Source organism: Choloepus didactylus, chromosome 1 (assembly GCF_015220235.1).
Source record: "Choloepus didactylus isolate mChoDid1 chromosome 1, mChoDid1.pri, whole genome shotgun sequence".
In the NCBI taxonomy this organism is placed as follows: Eukaryota; Metazoa; Chordata; class Mammalia; order Pilosa; family Megalonychidae; genus Choloepus; species Choloepus didactylus.
The window spans coordinates 167,147,805-167,172,882 of NC_051307.1; the positions used below are offsets into that span (position 1 = coordinate 167,147,805).

Here is a 25,078-nt window from a genome sequence, read left to right on the forward strand (position 1 = left end):
AGGAAATGAAAAGTGCTAATCCTGTGAACACATGCATGATAAGAAAGTAAAACAGCCTTATTGCTGAAATGGTCTGGATAGGAGATCAAACAGCCACAACATTTCCTTAAGCCAAAGCCTAATCCAGAGCAAGACCCTAACTCTCTTCAATTCTAGGAAGGCTGAGAGAGGTGAGAAAGCTGCAGAAAAAAGTTTGAAGATAGCAGGGGTTGGTTCATATGGTTTAAGGAAAGAAGTCATCTCCATAACATAAAAGTGCAAGATGCAGTGGCAAATGCTGATAGAGAAGTTGCAGCAAGTTATTCAGAAGATCTAGCATGATAACTTGTTTCTGTGGGTATTCTGAAATTTTGAATTGTGCTCTTGTTTATTGGTGTTCTAATTGTGGGGCTCCTCAGTGGCCTGGGTTGGAGATTAATTAACTCTTTCAGAAAGGATGTGGATTGACTTTTCCAGGTCTCTCAGGACTATTGACATCCCAGGACCACTTTGTGTTGATTTCTTGGCTTGGGGTTTCCTGGGCTATGTGTGTTGTGTGAATTTGAATCCTGAACCCATGTAAGGAAATGCCTTTGGTTATGACTTCTCAAGGGATACCTTTTTCCCAATCAGAGCTCAAGATGAGAATATAAGTTTCTATATCAGATAGTTTCTTTTGCAGGCAGGTGTTTGTTTTTGTCCATATTGGAACAAGGGCATAGTCCTTTGAGGGTCCTAGCTATATATACAGATCTCACTCCAATTTCCTGCCTTTCATGAGCCCAAGATCTTGTCTTCTACCCTTTAAGGCCATTAAAATGTAAACCCCTTGGATATCAAGATTGGGAAATGCCCCGGTATCAGCCATACCACTCTGGTTTTAAGCTACTTTTTTTCCTTATGGTTTTCATTTATTGTAAAAACCACTAACATTTAGGAAAACATTTTAAATCTCCATGAAATAATCTTCCCCATGTTCACTTATTCATGTTCTTTTCCAGTCTTTGTTCATATGCATATATATTTTACTTAGCCATAGTCAAAGTAAATATAGAAAATTGTCATTATATTTTTACTTAGCACTTTCTAAACATATTTACCTATCAGAGTCTTCATAATTATCTTAAATTTTTGCCTGATATTCCACCTGGATGATACCTATGAATTTTCATAATTGTCGTCCTATTAGATATTGCTTATTCCCGCATTCATTTATTGGGATGCATTCTTCACTTTTAACTAGCTGGCTTCAACTTATTGAACACTAAGCTCTTTAGATCAGATATTTTTATTTCCAGTATTTCAAGGAAGATATTGAAACTTAGTTATGTTACATAATTAACTTAATGTTATATAACTAGTAAGTATCAGAGCCAGAATTTCAACTCAAATATGTGTAACTTGAAAGCCCATTGTCTTTACCTCCATGGTATGCTGTCATTTCAACTAAAACCTTTTCTCTTCTTTTGAATGACTTCCTAAGATAAAGTCCCAGAAGTAGACTGTTTTGTAAGTCATATAATATGAATTTTCAAACTTGTTTAACTGTAAGACACTGCTTTTCATTACTGCTTTACTAGTTTGGTAATACCCTAAATTTGTTTTTGTTTTTCAAAATTTAATATTTTTGAGTGGTACAGTCTCAGTTTTTATTTTTTACCTTGCTTGTAATTCAAAGTCTTTGAAAGTCTTTATGATTTATTTTCTTCTTGTTTAAATCTATTCTTGTTCATTGCCTGTTTACAAATGTTGTCTTGATGTTTATATTTTACATGTAAATTTTAATTTGTCAATTTGTTTTTTCTTTTATTGCAACCACTTCAAATTTTAGAAAATTATTTCATGAAATATCTGATACCCAGTTTTAATTTATGCTAGTTTTCTTAACATTCAATATTGGATCCACCATACACTTAGTGATGTTGAAGTTACCAGCTAGTGATACTGTATCTATTATACACTTAATAATTGCAAAAAGCCTTTATATTGCCCACATTTCTGAGTACATCTTTCCAGAAATATTTGACATGTGGTTATAGCATCACATCTTCCAGTCCTGGTTCCTTCTCTTGGGTTTCCAGCTTTCAGGTTCTCATTTACTACAAGGTGGTTGTTCTGATGGCTCTACTTTGAGGTAGTCCTTTAAAAAGGAAATGGAGCAGCGTGCCCGGCGGTCCCGCAAATCTGTCTCTTGCTTCCACAGTGTTTGAACGGAACAGCCCTGGGGATGCTTCCCCCACGTCTTCTGCATCGGCCACCCTCCAACTGCCTCTCCAGTTGCAACCTCCGGGACCAACTTCTGGGCCACCTCCTGTTTCCGGGACCAGCTAACACCGTTTCTCTGTGTGGTTAGCTCCTCATTGTCGACCAACCATGAGCTCCCAGATCCGTCAGAATTATTCCGCTGATGTGGAGGCATCTGTCAACCGCCTGGTCAACGAGCATCTGCAGGCCTCTTACACCTACCTCTCTCTGGACTTCTATTTCGACCGTGACGATGTGGCCCTGAAAGGCGTGGACCACTTCTTCCGCGAGTTGGCGAAGGAGAAGCGCGAGGGCGCCGAGCGTCTCTTGAAGATGCAAAACCAGCGCGGTGGCCGCGCCCTCTTTCAGGATGTGCAGAAGCTGCCCAAGGATGAGTGGGGTAATACCCTGGAAGCCATGGAAGCCGCCCTGGTCTTGGAGAGGGGCCTGAACACGGATCTTTTGAAACTGCATGCCTTGGGTTCTGCCAACACCAACCCTCATCTCTGTGACTTCCTGGAGAACCATTTCCTAGATGAGGAGGTGAAACTCATCAAGAAGATAGGCGACCACCTGACCAACCTCCGCAGGGTGGGTGTCCCTCAGGAGCGGCTGGGCGAGTATCTCTTCGAAAGGCTCACCCTCAAGCATGACTAGGAGTCTCTGGAGCCCAGAGGCCTTTAGGGGGCCCCTCTGCATTCCCCTGGCATCCAGGCTTTTGCCTGAGCCCCTTCCTCCAGCCAGGAGGCATCTTTTTAACCAGCCACCCTGCCACTCTCTAACAAGTTCTGAAACGAGTGTAAACAATAAAGCTTTTTGCAGCAGAAAAAAAAAAAAAAAAAAGGAAATGGAGAAATTTCCCAGGGCTTTGTAAAACAATTCTTTGCTGATGCATTGAGCTGCATTTCAGAGAATTTGATGATGGTTCTTGGAGAATCAAGAAGGTAAAGCCTAGCTGGAAACTGTAAATATTCAAGAGCTGAGTATCTGGAAGAGCCTCTGCCATCTCTCTCTCCTAGAACTGACTGACTGTGAAAGAAGCCTTCTTTTTGTGCCCTTCCTTGCTGCCTGTTCAAGGTCTCTGGACACTAGTTTAAAACTTCTTCTTCAGCAATTCATTTTTGACCTCCAGGGTTTTCCCTTAACTTTCTTGCAAACTCAGACATGCATTTGAGAAGACATCTGTTACATTTTTGTAGACTATTCTTTGGAAGACTTTTCAGATTAAGTTGTCTGTTATTATTGTCCTATTATATTCTTTAAAAATCAGGAACTTGATTTAAACAGATGAAAACTGGTAAAACCGGTAATAATCTGATTCTACAATGGTGTTCCTTTTATGGTTAAGAAAAATACCAGGTCCTTTAACTGACCTGGTTCAAACTGTTTGGGGAAGGCTTTTGCCCTCTAGATTGAGTTTTTAAATACTTTGTTTGCTATTTATTTTCGCTAAGTATGGTAGAAACACTTTGAAATCTGCTCCAGTAATATCTGCTCCAGTATTATCAGCTCGTTTGGAGAGGCACTTGGGAAATAAAGGTGATATTTCAACTCCTATTTTTCTTTAAGTGAAGAAAGGACAGGAGTCAGAAAATGGGATAGATATATTACTTTATCTTCTATTCCAGTTGGCTCTCCAAGTGTGACCCCAAAGCAGAAGCATCCAGTATCACTATCATCTCGGAACTTGTTAGAAATGCATATTCTCAGGCCCCATCCCAGACCTTCCAGTTCAAAATTCAGGGCCTGGAATTCAGTGATCTGTGTGTTAACAAGCTTACTGGATGACTAAAGACATGCTTAAGTTTGAGAACCCCTGCGCTGGTCTAATCACTCAGAATCTCCCTCAGGAGGGCTATCTTTGAATTTCTATTTATTTCTCCTGCAGCTGCATTGAAGATTCCAACATGGTCTTTGAAGGTCTGACCATAAATTGCCCCAGTTCTTCAGCATGTGCTAGGAGGGCCAAACCAGGAGCCAGGAAAGCTTGTATTCAGTCTCATTTTAACCACTGTCTACTCCTGGAGTTTTCTCCCATCATGAAAATGGAATTTTACTATTTGCTTTCACCACTTTATGTGACAGTTAGGAAGATCAAATGGATAATGAAAGTCAAAAAGATTTGAAAATGTTCACATGTTACAGGCAAAATACAATGTGACATCAATATAAATTTTGCCCCTGGAATCCTTATTTCAGCGAGACTTCCCATGCAGAGCGCTGTATGTCATAATATGCATGCATTGTATCCCTTGTACATCCAGTCAAATCATGGAATTTAGATCAATAAGATAATAAATTGCAACAAATTTAGAACTTATGAATATAGAAGATGCAATAGGTTGTGGGAGCATGGCAAATAAAAAACAGTTCTCATGAAACCCCCAAATCAAATGTTTTCTAGTGTCTTCACTGTAAAAGAGATAGATGAAGTGTTAGAAAAGGAGAAGGAAAGGAGAAAAATACCTTCCACTTACTGCTTAAGAATCTACTGCCATTCTTTTGGTGACAACTGACCTTGGGAGAGACAGGGGACATATCTTTCTCAGGACAGGGAGCCCAGAGGATCGGGTGCTGTCCCTGGCTGATGAGTGAATTGGAGGTTTCTGTCCCTTTCTCTCTCTGTGGAGAAAGCCTCAGCCATTTTCATCCTGCAGCACTTTGCAGTAAAGAAAACCTCAGCCATTTTTAAATCGCAGCACTTTGACCAGCAGAGTCAGAGAAACAAAGAACTTATTGATATGCAGTGACCTCTTTGGAGGGGGCATAGCTTCCCAAGAGGAAAGGGAGGGGCCCAGCTCTACTGCCTGCCATACCAGAACCAGACCCCAAGGCCTGGGGGAGCAGAGCCACGGGCCACACCCCCTTACACCAGCCGGTGACAGGCTGACAGGTGCACCTGCTGGGCAGAAAAGCACAGGGTGTGTCAATCCTCTAAGAAAAACCGTCAGGGAAACCGGATACTGAATATTTCCTCCTCCTGTGACCTGAGGCTGTTCTCATCTGGGAAAACCTGATTGGGGTGGCCTAGGAGGTCAGATGCCTAGACAACAGAAAACTACAACCTACACTAAGAAAATCAAAGTTACGGCCCAGTCCAAGGAACAAACGTACACTTCAACTGAGATACAGGAATTTAAACAACTAATGCTAAATCAATTCAAAAAGTTTAGAGAAGATTTTGCAAAAGAGATAAAGGCTATAAAGAAAACACTGGGCATACTTAAGGCAGAAATCGAAAGTTCAAAAAAACAACTAGCAGAATCTATGGAAATGAAAGGCACAACACAAGAGATGAAAGACACAATGGAAACATACAACAGCAGATCTCAAGAGGCAGAAGAAAACACTCAGGAACTGGAGAACAAAACACCTGAAAGCCTACACGCAAAGGAGCAGATGGAAAAAAGAATGAAAAAATATGAGCAATGTCTCTGGGAACTTAAGGACGAAACAAAGTACAATAATGTACATATCATTGGTGTCCCAGAAGGAGGAGAGAAGGGAAAAGGGGCAGAAGCACTAATAGAGGAAATAATCAATGAAAATTTCCCATCTCTTATGAAAGACATAAAATTACAGATCCAAGAACCACAGCATACTCCAAACAGAATAGATCTGAATAGGCCTATGCCAATCTGATTAGATAATAACCAGATTATCTAACATCAAAGACAAAGAGGGAATCCTGAAAGCAGCAAGAGAAAAGCCATCCATCACATACAAAGGAAGCTTAATAAGACTATGTGTGGCTCTGTCAGCAGAAACCATGGAGGCAAGAAGGAAGTGGGGTGATATATTTAAGATACTGAAAGAGAAAACCACCAACCAAGAATCCTATATCCAGCAAAGCTGTCCTTCAAATATGAGGGAGAGCTCAAAATATTTTCCGACAAACAGACAATGAGAGAGTTTGTGAACAGGACACCCGCCCTACAGGAAATACTAAAGGGAGCACTACAGAGTGATGGGAGAAGACAGGAGTGCGTGGTTTGGAACACAATTTTGGGAGATGGTAGCACAGCAATGTAAGTACACTGAACAAAGATAACTATGAATATGGTTGAGAGGAAGGTTGGGAGCATGTGAGACACCAGAAGAAAGGAGGAAAGATAAAGAATGGGACAGTGTAACTTGATGAAATCTAGAGTGTTCAACAATTGTGATAAAATATACAAATAAGTTCTTTTACAAGGGAGAACAAGCAAATGTCAACCTTGCAAGGTGTTAAAAATGGGGAGGCATTGGGGAAGGGATGCAATCAACGTAAACTAGAGACTGTAGCTAACAGAATCATTGTATTATGCTTCCTTTAATGTAACAAAGGCTATATACCAAGGTAAATGCAGATAAGAAGGGGGGGATAGGGGAGGCAGGTTAGACATTTGACATTGGTGGTGTTGTCTGACTCTTTACTTTGATTTAAGGTTATCTTTCCTTTTGCTGCTTCCTAGCTGTCATTTTTTTTTCCTCTTTCTTTTTTCTTTTTCTTTTGCCTCTCTACCTTCTTTGACTTTCCCTCCTGCCTTGTGGAAGAAATATAGATGCCCTTATACAGATAGTGGTGAACGTGGTGAACACGTGAATATGTGACCACACAGAGAACCATCAATAGTTTACTTAGGACGGAATGTATGACATGTGAACAAAACCATCTAAAAAAAAAACAAATGGGTTGATGAAGAAACTTCGAGGGCAACACACTGAGTGAAATAAGCCAGACACATAAGGACAAATATTGCAGGGTCTCACTGATAGGAACTAATTATAATATGTAAACTCATAGACATGAAATATAAGGACAAGGCTAAAGAATGGGGAGTTGTTGCCTAATATCAGCAGAATGTTCAACTAGGACGAACTTAAATGTTTGGAAATGAAGAGGGGTGTCGGTAGCAAGATGTGAGAATAACTAACAGCGCCAAATGGTGTGTGAATGAGGTGGAAAGGGGAAGCTCAGAGTCATATATGTCACCAGAAGGAAAGTTGGAGGTCAAAAGATGGGAATGTATAAAACTGAATCCTGTGGTGGGCAATGTCCATGATTAACTGTACAAATATTAGAAATCTCTTCCATGAACCAGAACAAATGTATGACAATACAATTAGGAGTTAATAATAGAGAGGCATATAGGGAAAAAATATGTACCTATTGCAAACTATGTACCACAGTATATCAACATTCTTTCATAAACAGTAACAAATGTACTATACCAATACTACGAGTCAACAATTGAGGGGGGTTGGTTAGGGATATGGGAGGATTTGAGTTTCCTTATTTTTTTATTCTTTTTTCGTCTTTCACTTTATTTCTTGTCTGGAGTCATGAAAAGTTTCTAAAAATTGAACAAAAATCAAGTGTGGTGATGGATGCACAGCTGTATGAGGGTACCAGGGGCAACTGATTGTACACTTTGAATCTCTGGATAATTGTATGGTACGTGAACAATCTCAATAAAAACTAAAAAAAGAATCTACTGCCATTATGCTTAAGAACACATACCCACTTGAGTTAATAATACTCAGTTTGTCCACAGGGTGGCAGTAGAAAACTGTAGAATCAGTCTCGGCTGGGGTTCTTTTGTCTACCAGTCAGAAAAGCTGTAGTACATTACACGCCAGTTTTATGTGACTTAAATTATGCAGATAATTTCCCATTTGAGTAAAAGAAAGATGACATATTTAGATTAAAATGTCAAGATTAAAAAAAAAAAAAAATGTCAAGATTCCTTGCTCATTTAGTTTCCTAAAATAAATTATTCTAGACAACAGGGCAGAAATTGGCCCTAATCCAAGGCATGGTACAAAGTTACCACATAGTACTCTCTTTTTTTGAAGATAATAGTTGGAATTTTAGAAAGCGAATTTACAACTTACCAGTTAAATTAAGATGATTTATTCACTCTTGCTTGTGAGTTCAGCCTTGAATTTTGATGTCATCATCAGTTGCCACTCAAAAGTGCTTTCACTTTAACATTTTCAACTGAGACATCAAAAGTATTATTGGTGAGAATCAAGATGGAAGAGTGAGAAGCTTCAAAGCTCTGCTCCCTCTCCCCCCACAGATGTTTTGAACAACCAGCAAGAACTGGCAGAAACATCTTTCTGAAAGCTCCAGGAAAGAGTTAAAGACTGCAGTAACAAAGTGAGCACAGAATCAAGGAAAAGATTACTTAGAAGTGGTAGTATCACGTGGCACCCTGGATGGCACCATCCCCAGTCCCTGACTGGCTCCTTATTCCCAGTCTAGGTTCTGGTGGGAGTAGAGTAACTCTTGGGCACCTACTGGGAGCAGTATGACTGGCACAATCTGTATGGTGGTAACCTGATGGACTCACTGTCCCAGAACTTGCCCTACATGTAAAAAGCATCTCAAGGAGGTCTCTTACAGAATGCTGTGGGAGAGTAGTCCCAAAGGGTTGCTGACTGTGGGACGTAAAATGCAGTGCCCAAGATGTGAAGAAACTCTTTCCTAGGGAAGAGGGGACATTCATATCCTTGTAAACAGGGGAGTTCCTGGGGCCGTAGGCACATGCCCAAGACAAGATGCATACACCAAAACGTCTGGGGAGGCTGTCCGGCGCTGCCCCGCTCGGTCCCCGGTTCCCGGCCGGCGAGGGGAAACAGGGAAGGAGAGAGAGAGATGCAGACTGCGCGAACTAACCTGGTCATGAATCACGACTCGAACCACACGGCAGTTGTGAAAGCAAGCCCTTTACTACAGCTAGATGAACATTCTGTGTTACTGGTTCCCACACGGGGCACGGCGCCTCGTGGGAGAGCAGCCTCGATGTGGCCGTCAGGCACGGCTCCTTGTGGGCTGTCTCACCCTACCCCGTCCGGGTAAGACCTTTTATACACAATTAACAACCAATAAGCTTCTAGGCTAGTATCGCGTATACAGGATTTCGATTGGTAGGAGCGGGTGGCGGATACATGCGTCACTATGCGGAAACAGGATGCAGGCGCCATCTTGGCTCACTCGATGGGCGGGGGTAACTCTAGAGCAGGCTGCAGCGCATACGCTAGGCCCGATTCGGGAGGCGGCTTTCCACATCTCCCCCTTTCTTATTTATTTTTGACCCAGTGTCTCCAGTGATGAGCGTGCTCCCGTGAACCCAAATGGTTCACAACCTCTTTGGTGCTTTGGGGAGTCTGGACTAGGCCTCAGCCATCCAGCGGCGGAACCTCTAGCACCAACCAGAATGCTCACGTCATATGGAGACCGGAGAGTCCGTAAGCTGGAAGCAACGTGACTCTCCCTGCAGTGCTTTGCCTGGCAACTGGGGAACAACGACGGGGGCAGGAACAGCAGTAACCAGAGTCGGGGGTGTCACTAGGTGTCTCTGTGCAATGGCTAGGGTCCAGTCTGGCCACAACTAGGACTCTGCCCTAGAGACCCACCTGAGACAAAATTATGACTACTGGTGTCGCCTTTTACACCCGAGAAACAGCCATGCGATTCGCTACAAATTTTGCTCCAAAGCGCCCCACCTGAGGCGACCAGGAAGGGGTATGGTTAATAAATCGGTCACTATCGGGGGTAACAGAGGTGGGAGTCATAGCCATCATAGTGGTAACACGCAATTGCTGCTGCGCTTGAAACAGGCGTTCTAGCAAACATTTAACAACGACTAATCCCACCAATAATCCCACTGCAATGAGGATCCAATTAGTTAAATTGGGCCAAGAGAACCAGGAAGAAACACTGTGAAATAGTTTCTGTAGAACCTCGCCTAACCCGGAGAGATCGACTTTAACGGGTTTTAACTTGATCCCCCCAATTGTGTCTAAACTAGATTCCACCTGTTGGGAGAGATTAACAAATTCAGGAAAATATGACCTTTTCAGCCAATCAGAGACTCTGGAAATGCTTCCGGTCACGTTGGCCCTGACAGGAGTGACACAGAGTTTAACCGTAAGCCACCGGGTGTCACATGTTTGCTGAAGCACTCTCCAGAGTCCATCTATTTCCAGTCCAAGTTCATCTATCTCCGCTTGGAGTTTCTGAATGGCCTGGAAATTTAAGTTCAGCATCTGATTGTGGCGGCGTAGCACGTCTCGGGTAAGGTTGACCAAGCCATTTACCGTTTCCATCGTTATGGCGAGCTGCCGATCTGTCCATGCTTGTAGCACAGCCTGCCCGATCGTTGGGACAAACAAAGAGGAAGCTACACTGGCAGCATTCGATAGCCATTCTTTTATGCCTCTTGGACGCCTAGACTTAGAGAAGGGGATATTGTTAAGTGAAACAACTTGAGAAACAGGGCCAACCCAGTCGGTTGCCTTGACGGGGAGCCAGACATAACTTGGGCGATACACTAGGATAGCGGGGCGGCGAGGCATCCGGGTCTTTGGAACGGTCGCAGACTGTAGGAGCAAACCCCGGAAGGAAAAGGCACCTTTGAGTCTCCTTTTTACTCAAGATCCCTTCACAAGACTGGCGGCTCTTCCCTGTAACGTTAAGAAATTCAAGCAAGACTCCCTTACTTAACTCGCCATTACCAGTTTCACAAGTAGCATTCGCCGCAACTGTGGTGTTGACAACCTTGACAGAGAGGTTAGCAAAAGAGAGGATCAGTGTGTCATTGGTGAGGGGGAAGGACTCGTTGAAGCTTGTGGAGGAAATATAGTTCCACTAAAAAGAAAAAGGCAGATTAGAAGGATTGCTATAGGAGAGCAAAGAACAGAGTTACCGATCCTCTTTTTGGGCAACCGCGGGGTGGTCAGTCCTACTATTATCGTCTTGTCGGTCGTCGCCATCATCAGCAGGGTCGGAGGCTTGGTCTAATGGTTCAGGTTGTATATTCGTTGGCGTTTCTGACAGCTGTTCCTTGGCTTCTTCAGGTGATGTCACGGTTCTCACCAGTCTTTCCGGAACCCACACTGGTTGACGTCCTGGTTCCTGGGGAAAAACACAAACAGAGCCTCTGGCCCAGCTGAGCACCGGGTCAGGGCCTTTCCACTGCCCCGACAGGACATCCTTCCAACGGACTAGACCTCTATGCGGAGGACTCGGGGTGGTGTGTTGCAGGGCAGGTGTCATTCCTTGTGAATTTTCGTTTAAAAAATTATATGTGAGCAAGGCTACAGACAGTCGAGCTTTTGGGGACAGGCCGTGGCCTATACCCTCTTTCTGTTTTTTAAGCAAGTCTTTGAGAGATCTGTGCGCTCTTTCAATGATTCCTTGCCCCTGAGGGTTATAGGGGATGCCATGTTTTAATTGGACATCCATGTTGTCACAAAATTTTTGGAAGGATTTACTAGTGTAGGCAGGCCCGTTATCCGTCTTTAACGTCTTTGGCTTACCCCAAGCTGCCCATGCAGCAAGGCAGTGTGCAATGACGTGGGAGACTCTTTCTCCTGGTTCAGCAGAGGCAAATAAAACTTGGGAGCATGTGTCCACCGACACATGTAAGTACTTGATCTTACCATACTCTGAATGATGAGTGACATCCATCTGCCAAGTATCCCCTGGGGTGAGACCCCTAGGGTTGACCCCAACCGAGGGGACTGCTCTCTGCTCTGCACAATTGTTGCAGGCTCGGACAATATCTCGAGCAGCTGCACGTGGTATGCTGAACCGCTTAGCTAGGGTACCTGCATTGATGTGAAACTTGGCATGGAATTCTCGGGCTTGTTGATACGGTACCAGCGTCGGAAAGATGTGCAGCTGTCGAGTGGCTACATCTGCGCTATGGTTCCCCTGGGCCATAGGGCCAGGCAAACCTGTGTGGGCTCTAATATGGGTTATGTAAAAAGGGTGTTGCCTGGTCCATATAACCTCCTGTAGTTTGGCAAAGAACGTCCTTACTGTAGAGGAATGTTTAACAATGCCCACCGTTTCTAAAATTTGTACAGAGTTCACAACATAAGCAGAATCCGAGACGACATTTAAGGGCTCGGAAAGGCTTTCCAGGACTGCAATGATAACCTGCAGTTCTACCCATTGAGGCTTTTGTGGTTGGAAGAGCACTGTTTTAGGAGTGTCCCCCTCCACACAATACGCCCCTGTTCCAGAGCTGGAGCCGTCCGTGTATACGGTGGGGGCGCCTGCTAGTGGCCTAGGAGAGGTTACTTTGGGAAAAATCACTGGGTGCCGGGTGACAAACTGCAAGAGAGGAGCCTTAGGGAACTGATTGTTAATGGGACCAAGAAATGTACACCGGAGAATGGCCCATTGATCTATGCATCCGGTGAGTATCTCAAGCTGCTGGGAAGAATAAGGCACCCTGAGATTTTTGGGCTGCTGACCGAAATGCTGCACAGCCCTTTTAATGCATTCTAGGGCCAAGTCTGCAACCGCTGTAGGATAGTGCTCTAGGACTTTTTTGGGGGAAACTCCAGGGTGGACCCAGAGCAGCGGCCCCCGCTGCCACAGTACCGCAGTGGGCTGTAATTCTGTCGGCAGCACGCAGGCTTCAAAAGGCTCATCAGGGTCTATTCTCTTCAATGCAGCGCCACTGAGCGCCTGTTCCACCTGGCATAGTGCTCGCCTTGCCTCTGGAGTGAAGCTTCGAGGTGAGTTTATATTAGAATCCCCCTTCAACAGGTCGAACAAAGGTGTTAGTTTGACATTGGGTATTTTTAGGTATGGACGGATCCAATTGATATCCCCCATGAGTTTTTGTAGATCATTGAGAGTGTGTATATTGTCTAGCCTGAGAGACACCTTTTGGGGGGAAACATGAGTGGGTGCGACTTTCGCCCCCAGGAAAGTGGTAATGTCAGTCATTTGGATTTTTTCAGGGGCAATCTCTAGGTTAGCTTCTCTAAGACTAAGGACTAAATGTGACAAAACTGTTTTAAGAAGATCTGTGTCTCTATGGGCTAAGAGAATGTCATCCATATAATGGATGATTTTCACTTGAGGGAACTGCTGCCGAGTGCTAGCTAGCTTCGCAGCGACATACAGCTGGCACATGGTAGGACTATTAGCCATGCCTTGGGGCAGGACTGTCCATTCAAAGCGTTGACAGGGCTCCTCTTGATTACTAGAGGGCACAGTAAAGGCAAACTTAGGGGTGTCTTCAGGGTGGAGCGGAATAGAAAAGAAGCAATCTTTCAGATCTATGATGAAAATCGACCAGTGCTCCGGTAATGCCGAGAGGAGGGGCAGTCCCATCTGAACGGGCCCTAAAGGCTCCATGCAATCGTTAATAGCTCTTAGATCATGTAGCAGTCTCCATTTACCAGATTTCTTTTTTATTACGAATATAGGGGTGTTCCACGGTGACGTGGAAGGGGCGATATGGCCCTTTTCTAGTTGTTCTGATACTAGGGCGTGCAACGCTGCAAGTTTTTCCTGTGGCAAGGGCCACTGAGGCACCCACACCGGAGCCTCGGTTTTCCATTTTAGTTTTATAGGTGTGGGTGGGAATCTCTCCTCAGTGGCCCCTATGAAAAACCCAAGCCTCGTCTGTCAGACTTGGGGGCAGCTTGTATAGGCTCCGCACGTCCGTGCAGTGAAGCTCCTAAACCCTTGCCGGGGGTATACCCCATTTCTTTTAGCAGTCGCTTAGAGGTTGGGGAGTAGCCGCTAATTAAAGTAACGTCCATTTGGGTCAGAATGTCTCTTCCCCACAAAGACACAGGCAGGGCTAATACATAAGGCTGGAAACTGCCTTGGTGTCCTTCTTCATCGGCCCAATGAAGGGCAGCTGCACTGAGCATGGGCGCTGAAATTTGGCCTATTCCTCTAATGGGCTCTTCCGCCCTGCTCGTTGGCCAGGTGGGGGGCCATTCTTGTTGTCTTATGATAGACCGATCGGCCCCTGTATCGAGCAGGCCCAAGAAAGATCTGCCTTGCACCTTAATGGTTAGCATAGGTCGAGACTCCAGGGACATATGGAGTCCCTCAAAAATCGCTCCACTGGATCCGAACCCTTTTTCCCCTCTCTGTCTGATTCTGCTTGGAAAGACTGCATGTAAGCTGGGTAAGAGCAGGAGCTGCGCCAGCTTATCACCTTCTGCAATGACTAAGGTGCCCCGCTGAGATTGAACCATAACTTGGGCACGGCCTGTGAAATCTGAATCTACAAGTCCTGGTATAACTGTTAATCCTTTCAGGGCCGTGGATGCTCTTCCCAATATGAGCCCTACAGTACCAGCCGGTAAGGGCCCCTTGAAGGAGGTCCCTACTAACTGGACACCCATGGAGGGGGTTAGTACGAGTCTGGAGGTGGCACAGAGGTCCAGTCCTGCTGAGCCGGGGGACGCACGAATTTGATCGGATCCTGTGTTGTCGAATGGCATGCAAGGGGGTCCGTCGAAAGGGCGGACCCCCTCTTCCCGTTTTTTGGAAACTGCTCGGGGCGGCCAGAGAGGCGTCTACCCTGCGCATCGAAAACCGATTTACAGTCTTCTGCGCGGTGGGGGCCTTTGTGGCAACGGCCACACGGCCTGGTTGCTGCACCTGGTTCGCCAAACCGTTGAGTGGCAGGGGGTTGACGTCTATTGGGACAATCTCTCTTAAAGTGCCCTGATTGGCCACAGCCATAGCACCCGTTAGACTTTGCCCCTAAGGTTCTCGGGCTTTTTGTAGCCACCTGTAGGGAGCTGGCTAGCATGGCAGCTAGACCTGCATTAGTTAAAGGGCTGCCAGCATCTCTACAGAGCCTGACCCACTCTGTCAAATTTTTTGCTCTGTTTTGTGCCAGGATAACTTTGCACTCCTTGTTGCACTGCTCAAAAATCATTTGCTTAACCACAGTCTCTGCTACTCCTGGATCTGAGAAGATTCTCTCAGCTGCGGTTTGCATCCTGGCTACAAAATCCGCAAATGGTTCTGTGGGGCCTTGGTGTATATGCTGAGTGAGGCCTGAGCCTCTCCCTCACCTGTTAGCTTTTTCCAGGCACCCACAAAACAGCGGAAGATCTGGGCATAGACCTCTTGTGGGAAACCCGTTTGGTTCTGGGCATGGGCGCCTCTCCCCAACAGCATGTCAGCATTCCACCCGCCACGTCTCCCCGCCGCATTCCTTGCGGCCTGCTCTTCAGCTAACTCCTCAAACCATGCTTTCCAATCTATGAATCGGCCTGACGGCAAGCAAGCACGGGCTAGCTGAAAAATATCTGCGGGTGTATGATTTAGAGCAGAGAGGTTCTCGATCATGTTCAAGGTATAAGGGGCATTGGGGCCATACTGATGGACGGCCTGCCTCAATTCCCTCAATAGTTTGTAATCATATGATTCGTGCCGATTGCCACCTTGGGGATTGATAATAACCGGGTACATTTCTGAGACTGGCTGCGGCTCAAGTGGCTGGTAGCCACCCAGCATGCCAAAAGGTCTAAATGTTGTGAAAGGGTTCCATCTCCAGAAATGTCTCCCACCACTACCTAATGGCAAAGGGTCCTGAGGGCCTGTATACTCGGGCGGGGGGTACGGCAAAGGTTGCCCCTCCCCTGACCGACCCATCGGGGTTTCCGGGTCTGGCAGCAAAGGATAATTACATTTACTGGGCATGGCCACTAGAGGGAGCTCTCGGCAAGGTCCTTTGGTGGGACCGCCCAAGGCGTCAGTTGGGAGCTGGGGTGTCCCTGGGGGTGCAGCGGTAGACATTGGCGGGGCGGAAGGCCGCACGGGTGTGGCGGGAGGCTCCTCCCACTCAATTAGCGGGGATGCTTCCGCCTTCTCGTCAGTATCGCTATCTGACTCTGAGTCAGAGTCACTGGACTCCGGCGGTTTGCCCTTACAGGAGCCGTCCGCTGACGAAACTGACTGGGTTTCTTGGAGCGCGCACCGTGCTTCTTGCAAGACAGAGGACGGGCTTAGGCCGGTAGCCGATTCTAGTTCAAGGACCGCACGGACGGTCTTCCATATGGGTACTAGAATCGGGTCCATACACACGCCCGTCTGGCGCGCTCGGTCTATGTCGCGACCGAGCTTCATCCAAGAGGGTAGGCTAAGGCTGCCGGTGCAGGCAAACCAAGGGGCAAAAGTATCAACATCATCAAGAAAACGCTGAAGGGAGCTTTTCCTGACCGAGATACCCCGTTGTTTCAAAAGGTTCTTTAAGGGAGCTAAGAGAGGTGAACTTCCGGACTGCCCCATGATTGCAGTCGGCACTATACTTCAGTCACTCGGAGAGCTCTTCCGAGTCCCCCCGGGGTCACCTGAAAACCCACGGGCCCTAACTATCATGTAATAAGACGCACTCACCTTCTCGCGTTGATCAGGCGCGGGAAGTCCGCCGTAAGCTCGACGCGCAGCGCTGCTCTCCTCACAGAGGGACCGTCGAGAGCGAGGCAGGAGGAGGAGCTTCCCCGTACGGGCCACCACTTGTCCGGCGCTGCCCCGCTCGGTCCCCGGTTCCCGGCCGGCGAGGGGAAACAGGGAAGGAGAGAGAGAGATGCAGACTGCGCGAACTAACCTGGTCATGAATCACGACTCGAACCACACGGCAGTTGTGAAAGCAAGCCCTTTACTACAGCTAGATGAACATTCTGTGTTACTGGTTCCCACACGGGGCACGGCGCCTCGTGGGAGAGCAGCCTCGATGTGGCCGTCAGGCACGGCTCCTTGTGGGCTGTCTCACCCTACCCCGTCCGGGTAAGACCTTTTATACACAATTAACAACCAATAAGCTTCTAGGCTAGTATCGCGTATACAGGATTTCGATTGGTAGGAGCGGGTGGCGGATACATGCGTCACTATGCGGAAACAGGATGCAGGCGCCATCTTGGCTCACTCGATGGGCGGGGGTAACTCTAGAGCAGGCTGCAGCGCATACGCTAGGCCCGATTCGGGAGGCAGCTTTCCACAGGAGGCCGCTACACTTTGGCCTGGAGCTACTCTCTACACTCATTCTGTGGATAAGCTCTGAGGGAGACTACTCACACAGGACAATTTTTCTGCCCCCCCACCCCAATTTGTTAGCTCCTGGCATTCAAGGAAACACTAGCTGGATACAATCTTAAAGAACAGATGCCTCATAGTCTAAATTCCAGAGGTAACACATTAAATTATCAAAATGTCCAGGTTTCAATAAAAGATTATAAAACATGGCCTATGGAAGCAATGACCCCACGAAAGAGAAGATTAAAGAGAAGATTATAGCATTAGATACTATCAATGAGGAGGATCAGACTGGGACATTCCAGACAAAGACTTAGGTCCATTTTTTTTAAATAAACCTAAATATACTCAAAGGACTAAAGGAAAACATGGGCAGAGAACTAAAGGAAATCAGGAAAACAGTAGATAAACACAAAGAACATAGCAATAGAGAGATGGAAATTATGAAAAGAAACCAAACAGAGCTGAAGTCCACAATAACAGAAATTAAAAAGTTCTTAGACATTCAACAATAGATTGTAGCTAGCAGAAGAAAGAATCAGAGGACATGAAGATAAGACAATTGAAATCATCCGGACTGAGGAGCAGAAAGAGGAAAGAATAAAGAAAAGTTACTAGAGCCTGAGAAACCTGTGGGACACCATCAAGCATACCAATATATGTATTGTGGGAGACCCAGAAGCATAAGAGAGAAAGGGGCAGAGAGAATATTCAAAGAAATAATGGCTTTAAACTTCCCAGCACTAAAAAGAGACATGAATAGACACATCCAAGAAGCTCAATAAATTCCAAAAAGGATAACCCAAATAGGCCCACATTGCACCATGTTATAATCAAACTATGGACTATCAAAGATAAAGAGAGAATTCTGAAAGCCCCCAAAGAGAGGCAACATGTCACATACAAAGGAATCTTAGTTAGATTAAGTGCCAATTTCTTTTCAGAAACTAGGGAGATAAGAAGGCAGTGGGATGACATGTTTAAAGTGTTGAAAGCAAAAAATGGTAAACCAAGAATTCTATGTCTAGCAAAAATGTCTTTCAGAAATGAGGGAGGAATTAAGACATTCCCAGATAAACAAAAGCTGAGGGAGTGCAGCACCACTAAACTGGCCCTATAAGAAATGCTAAAGAGAGTTCTGCAGGCTTAAAGAAAAGGACAGAAGACAATAGATTGACGCCACATGAAATACCAGTACTATTGTATTTTTGATTTGTAACTCCACTTTTTACTTCCTACAGGATCTAAAAGGCACATGCATAAAATGTAATGATAAATCAATGTTTTTGGAATCACAATGTATAAATATGTAATTGTGAAAAGAACTACATAAAGGTGGGGGTCAGAGCGGTATAGGAATATAGTTTTTGTATGCTGTGTAGTTAAGTTGGTTTCAAAGCAAATGAGATTGTTATAGATCTAGGATGTTAAATTTAAGCCCCATATGGTAACCACAAAGAAAATATCAGAGAATATGCAAACACAGAGATAGAAAGGAGAGTACAGGTTACCGGGGGTGGTGAAAGGGGCAATGGAGAGTTAATGCAAAATGAGTGAAGCATTTCTGTTTGGTTGAAGGGAAAGTTCTAGTAATGGAAGGTGGTGAGGGTACTGCAACATCATGAATGTGATGAATTCCACTGAATGGTATGCTTGGAAGGGGTTGAGATGGGAAGATTTATGTAGTACATATGTTTTCACAAGTTAAAAAAAAGGATGATAAACTAAAGAGATAATGACAATTAAATGATACTGGATAGGATCTGTGCCGGTTCGAATGTATTGTGTCCCCCAAATGCCATTATCTTTGTGGTCTTGTGGGACAGACGTTTTGGTGCTGGTTAGATTTGCTTGGAATGTGCCCCACCCAGCTGTGGGTGGTGACTTTGGTGGGATACTCCTATGGAGGTGTGACCCCACCCATTCAGGGTGGGCCTTGATCAGTGGAGCCATATAAAACATGCTGACTCAAAGAGACTGGACAGAGTGCAGCTGTGAGTGACGTTTTGAAGAGAAGCAAGCTTGCTAGAGAGAAATGTCCTGGGAGAAAGCCATTTTGAAACCACAACTTTGGAGCAGACGCCAGCCACATGCCTTCCCAGCTAACAGAGGTTTTCCGGACGCCATTAGCCATCCTCCAGTGAAGGTACCCAATTACTGATGTGTTACCTTGGACACTTTATGGCCTTAAGACTGTAACTGTGTAGTGAAATAAACCCCCGTTTTATAAAAGCCTATCCATCTCTGGTGTTTTGCATTCTGCAGCATTAGCAAACTAGGACAGGATCTAAGAATAGAGAAGAAAAGGTTCAAAAGGACATTATTTGGACATAGAAAAAATTGGTTAGAGAATTTAAACTTTATACCAATGTTAAATTTCTTGGGATTGATAACCACACTTAAGGTGAATACGTAAGTGAATATCCTTATTTGTAGGAAATGTACATGGAGGTATTATGTGTTCAAGGATATGATGTGTGCAACTTGCTCTCAAATGCTCAGAAAATGGGTAGAAAGAAAGAAAGAAAAAAGAGAGAGATATGGCAAGGATTGCCAAGTTTTAAAATTGGTGGATCTGTTTATCTGGGTTGAGTGTATGTTGGAGTTCTCTGTGTGGGGTTTGTATTATTCTTGCAACTGTCCTGTAGGTTTGAAATTTATTTCAAAATTAAAAGTTTAAAAAAATATTATTGGTGAATGAGTTTGAATGAAGCTGAAAACATTATGGAGCTTCCTGTTACAGAAGCCAATCAAGAAATAGCTCAGGACTAGTATAATCAGAAAGGAGAACCAGAAAACAGGTAAATATAAGATTTTCTGGGGAAAAAAGTCCCTTTTCGTATTTCTTTAAATTCAGATTACGTTAATTAGGTGGCGCTGGACATTATTTCTCCTCCCTATGTAAAAGAATCTAGATAAGGAATCACAAAATTCAGGGAGTCAGTTTAAACTATTTGGAACTTGAGTTTTTCTTGGCATTCTGTCAGATATACACAGAAACATATACTGTGCTGATTCTTAATGACTTTTCAGGCCCTTCAGGCTTTGCTTCACAGGATGTGACACTTCCTCTGCTGTCTTTCCTGCCTCCTTTCCCAGTCATGGACTGTCATTCTCTCTGACAAGTAAAAAGTGACAAAGTCTTTTCTTAAAAAGAGCAATAGGTCTATATATAAATTTTTAAATATATATACCTGTCTATGAAATCATCTTATTAGGAATACCTTAATAATAATCCTTGCATTTTATTGCAAAAAACATTACTGCAATAGCATGGCTAAGAAAGAAATGCAGTTAATTATCAAGATGAATCATTTAGCAAGGTGGGAAAAAAAATGTTCCTGTGTATAAAAATATCTAGTGATTGACATGTTACCAAATTTCCATGAACTGGATTTCCATGTAATTTAGACTTTGATTTATTTTCCTCATAGATCAAAAGAAACCTCATGATCAGGATTAGTGTGGGAGAACATTTTCACTATGAAATGAGAAGCAGAGGCTTCTGTAGGGCAGTTAAAAGATCAAGAATGCTCGCTTAAAAATGTCACTTCAGCAATTTTCTCCCCATCCCATCAATCATTTCCTGTCTTACTGGATCATTCCTATTGGCATCTTGTAAGGACTTTGGCTTTTACTCTGCATGAAAAGGGTAGTCACTGGAAGATTTTGAGCAGAGGGTGCCATGATCTAACTCATGCTGCAAATGGAACTCTCCTCCATTAGCTCTAGTATAATGAGACTGGAATGTCAGAGGACATGGGCAAATGCAGGGAACTGTAAGGAGGCCAGTGCAGTAATTCAGTGAGAGCTGATGGTACCTTGGACCAGGGTGGTGATGGGGAGATGGTGAGTAACAGTGGGTTTCTGGGTATATTTTGAAGACAGAACCACCAGCATTCCCTATTGGACTGCATGTGGGGTATGTGAGAGAGATGAGTCAAGAGGATGGCTTCAAGATTTGTGGCCTGAGCAAACTAGAAGGATGGACCTGGAAGGAAGGTTACATTTTCTAAGATGCCAGAGACCACAGGAGAAAAGTTTTGGATGAGTTAAGTTGATATCTAAGTGGAGATGCTGAGTAAGCAATTGGATACCTGAGTCTCAAATTCAGGTGGTAATTTCAGGGTAGGGATATAAATTTGGAGTCATCAGTATAGAGATCATATCTAATGCCAGAGAACTGGATGAAATCATCAAGAGAGTGGGTGTGCACTGAGAAGAGGTGTAAGAGCTGCAATTGTGAAATCCAGTGTTTAGAGATCAGGGTGTTAAGGAAGAACCAGCTAAGGAGATTAAGAAGGAATGGTGGTTGAGGCAGGAAGAAAACCAGGAATGGCCTAGAAATCAGGTGAAGAAAGTTTTTTAAGAATGAAGGTGTGATCATTAGCTATACCAAATGCTGCTGATAAGAGAAGTAAGATGAGCAGTGAGAAATGACCTTTGGATTTGGCAACATGAAGGTCATTAAGAATCTGACAAGAGTAGTTTCTGGGGAGTGATGGGGATGAAACCCTTTCTAGAGTAGGTTCAAGAGAGAGTGGGAAGAGAGGAATTGGAGGCAGCATGTATAGGCAACTCTTTCAAGTTTTACTGTAGAGACAGCAGACAAATGGGGTAGTACCTGGGGATGTGGGTCACAAGAGGTCTTCTTTAATTAATCTTTTTATTTTCAGATAATTGTAGATTCTCACACAGTTGTAAGAAATAATACAGAGAGATCACATGTGCCCTTTATCCACTTTCTTCCAATGGTTAACTGTCTTTGTTTTCCAGGGCTGCTGTGACAAATATCACATAATGGGATGGCTTAACAGTAAGAAGGTGTTGGCTCACGGTTTGGGAAATTAGAAGTCTAAAATCAAGGCATTAGTAAGGCCATGCTTTCTGCCTGAAGTCTGTGGTGTTCTTGGTGCTGGCTTGCTGCAATCCTTTGGGTTCCTTGGCTTGTGTCTCTGCCTCCCATCACATGGTGATCTCTCTCTCCTGTGTCTGTTCTTCAGTTTCCACTGCCTTCTGGCTTCTTCCTGTGGCCTTTTCTGAGGTTTTAAAGCCTTTCTCTGAGGCTTTCAAAAAGAGGCCCCAGCCCCAGGAACTCCTCATTGCCTCTACCAGGGACTTGTTCATATGCTCCCAGCCTCAGTTTCATTACGTGTTAGGCCATTTCTTTATACTTTAGAAATATTGTGAATATGACTTCTTCCCCAAAGCCACTGTCCACTGTCATCATTATGAAACCAGAGATTGAATGGAAAATAAATTTTCAAGATATTTTAAATTATTTTTTGCTTGTCTTCAGAGGCAAAATTCAGATAAGAAAGCTTATCAATTATACTTTTGTTTCTACTGGAAAACTCATGACTGCTCACTCACAGGCCTGTTGTTCGTATCTTGAAACGTTGTTACAGTGTCCCAAAAGAATGGCAACAAATCCTGGGGATTGTTATTTGGATGGTACATTTATTTCCCCAGGGAAAGAAGTAACAGTTTGAGGTGGAACAGGGTTGGGCTGAGAGAAAGCTTCTCCTTCTGAGAAGTATTTAATTTTGTGAGGATTCTGAATGAGCATCTCTATTCTTTAGTCCATTGCTGAAAATAATTATGGTTACTTTTGTTTCTGAAACTATTCACAGAAAAATAAAAAGGAATTTGTGGCCCAGGTAGTTTGGTTTTGAAATGAAAGCACACAGGAGCGATGAATTGAGACGTGGATAGTGTTTGTCTTTTTAAAGGACAGCCATATCATTCATCAATTTGTCTGTGTTATCTTAATGTTAAATCCAGATTCCTGAGTAGTTGGTCCAGTTGGTTACTCAGCCCTAGCCATCTCTGCAGAGCAAGGGACCTGACTGCTGCACCAGACCTGGTAAATCCTTGTGTCGGGGTAGGGAGTTTCAGCAGGAAGGCCAGGCTGATTTTCTGTAACACATATCTATTAGAAATAAAAATTCCTATTCTTGGGGGGGGGGGGGATACAGAAAAGTGTCATTGTAGTGACATAATTTACTATTTTTCTTTTGTGGTGGGAGCTATGATGTTGAGTTTACTTTTTAGAAATTGCATTTTATCATTGCTTTTGAGCAAGAGTTTTGAAGTGACAGAGACAAAGGTTGAGAGAGTGATTAAGTGAAAAGGCTGATTCTCAAGTTCAAGGAGGAAAAAGAAAAGTCATGCTTTGATTGGAAGACTTTTTGCCTGTCCACAACAGAGTAGATATTAGCATTTAAGTAGAAGTCGGCAGTTTCTCTGCACCAAATAAAGAATGTGCTGAGTAAAAGGAGACTTGGCTTTTATTTGCATGACTAACTACAGAAACACAGGGAGAATTTTAGCCCATCAGGTTTTCATGGCTAGGAAAATCACAAAAATCCAATCACAGCTGGTATAGATCTTTGATCTGTAGTATTGTTTGTGCATACAGAGGGCAGAGTATGAAATATGTCACAGAATTATTTAAAATAATTGGAAAATCATTGCTTAATAAAAGCAAGTAGTGACACAGTGCTGTCTTGCTGAACCCTGGGTAAGAAAATCATGGCAAACGTTGGGCCTGTTTTGGAAATGTTCTAAAACCAGACCATTAACACAGTGAGCTGTTTTAAACGTAGCTTGCTACGTGGCTGGCAAGAAACATACCCTTTTATTAGGAACGTGAAACAAACGCTTTGAGTTGCAGTACCACTGTGGGTGTGTTTAAATTGCTAGGATTAATAAATCACAGCTGCAAACTTTAAGTTCTTGGCAGAATTCTTCATTCAGCTGTTTTCCCTTTGCCCCATTACATTTCAGATTTATGGTCTGCATTATGTCTGGAGCCAGCAATAAGCTTGCTGTTTTCCTCGGCGGCTGTTTCATAGTTGCCCTGGGAGTCTACGGCAGGGAGCATTCTGTGCCTGAGCATTATGTGGCCGCCGTGTATGAACACCAGTCCATCTTGAGTCCCAACCCTCTAGCTCTCACCACTCGCAAGCAGGCCTTGGAGCTAATGAACCAGAACCTCGACATCTATGAAGAGCAAGTGATGAATGCAGCCCAAAAGGCAAGAAATGCTCCTCGGTGTTAACATAAGCTTATCTCACAGAACTGAGTAAACTGCTGTTTAACTCTTGGTCAATTTGTAGAAAACCCCAGGCTTCCTATAACCCCTCTGGAAAATCACCCAGCTGGTAAACCTGAATTGAAGTTGTCAGTTGGCTAGTCCTGCCACTCAGATTGGTTCTTGGACCAGCAACTTCAGCAACATCTGGGAGCTTGTTAGAAATGCAAAAATCTCAGGCCCCACCCCAGATCTGCTGGATCAGAATTGACTTTTTAGCAAGATCCCCAGCTGGTGCATTTGCGTTGCAAGTTGAGAAGCCCTGGGCTTTTCAAAGGTGGCTGTGCACAGGCATCCTGTAAACAGGAAGGAGTGTTTGGGCCCTGCCCCAGAAATTTTGTTGTACTTGGTCTGGGGTGTGGCTTAGGCATTGGTATGTTTTAAAGCTCCCCCGGGGATTCTAATGTGAAAGAAAATTTGAAAACCACTGGACATTTTGGCCCCTCGCCCTCTGAGGCATTCAAAGCATAATTGAAATGATGAACATCTGCAAAACTGCAGTTTGCTGCCTTCAGAATATTTGGGGCTCATTTCTGCTTTCTGTGTCAAACTCTCAACAGTCTGAGACCTCAATTCAGACAGAACCAACAATCAAAGTGACGGTTGGTGCCAGCCTTTGTGAAGGCTTCCTGCTTTGCACACAGTTCCCACTCCTTCCAGGAAGGGTGGGGATGAAAGAGAAGCACCTGGTGAGGCAGAGAGGGAAATGTCAGGGCCAGATATTACTGTAAGAAAATGCCCTCTTAAACAGTAAATAAAATACAGCGTCCTGTTGGGAAACCTATAGTCAAAAGGAAGTTTGGGCTTTAAACCTGGTGGTGGATGACCAAGTTTGACTGCTTGAGTAAGCCCTGTTCTGCCATGACAGGAAGTAAGCTGATGTGAACAAAACTTTCCATGATGTCTGTGAGTTTACGGGGCAGAAACAGTCATGCTAGTAGGTCCTGTCCTAAACAGTC

General features: G+C 44.3%; 2 protein-coding genes across 8 annotated transcripts in view; both read left to right on the top strand.

Annotated features, from left to right (window-relative positions):
* Positions 1-25,078, top strand: part of BTD (biotinidase) — a 49,440-nt gene that overhangs the window by 18,748 nt on the left and 5,614 nt on the right. For 4 of the 7 annotated variants that reach the window (XM_037845286.1, XM_037845328.1, XM_037845337.1 and 1 more), the window contains exon 2: positions 23,813-24,062. In XM_037845286.1, coding sequence (XP_037701214.1) covers positions 23,813-24,062 — 250 coding nt within the window. Of the gene's footprint in view, positions 1-22,807; positions 22,890-23,812; positions 24,063-25,078 lie in introns of all 7 variants that reach the window. The other 3 variants (XM_037845293.1, XM_037845301.1, XM_037845308.1) reach the window with 1 other exon arrangement.
* LOC119541411 (ferritin light chain-like) lies at positions 2,211-3,047 on the top strand. The gene has a single exon (XM_037845349.1). It carries the CDS (start codon positions 2,353-2,355, stop codon positions 2,878-2,880), a length of 528 nt encoding a protein of 175 aa, XP_037701277.1. The 5' UTR covers positions 2,211-2,352; the 3' UTR covers positions 2,881-3,047.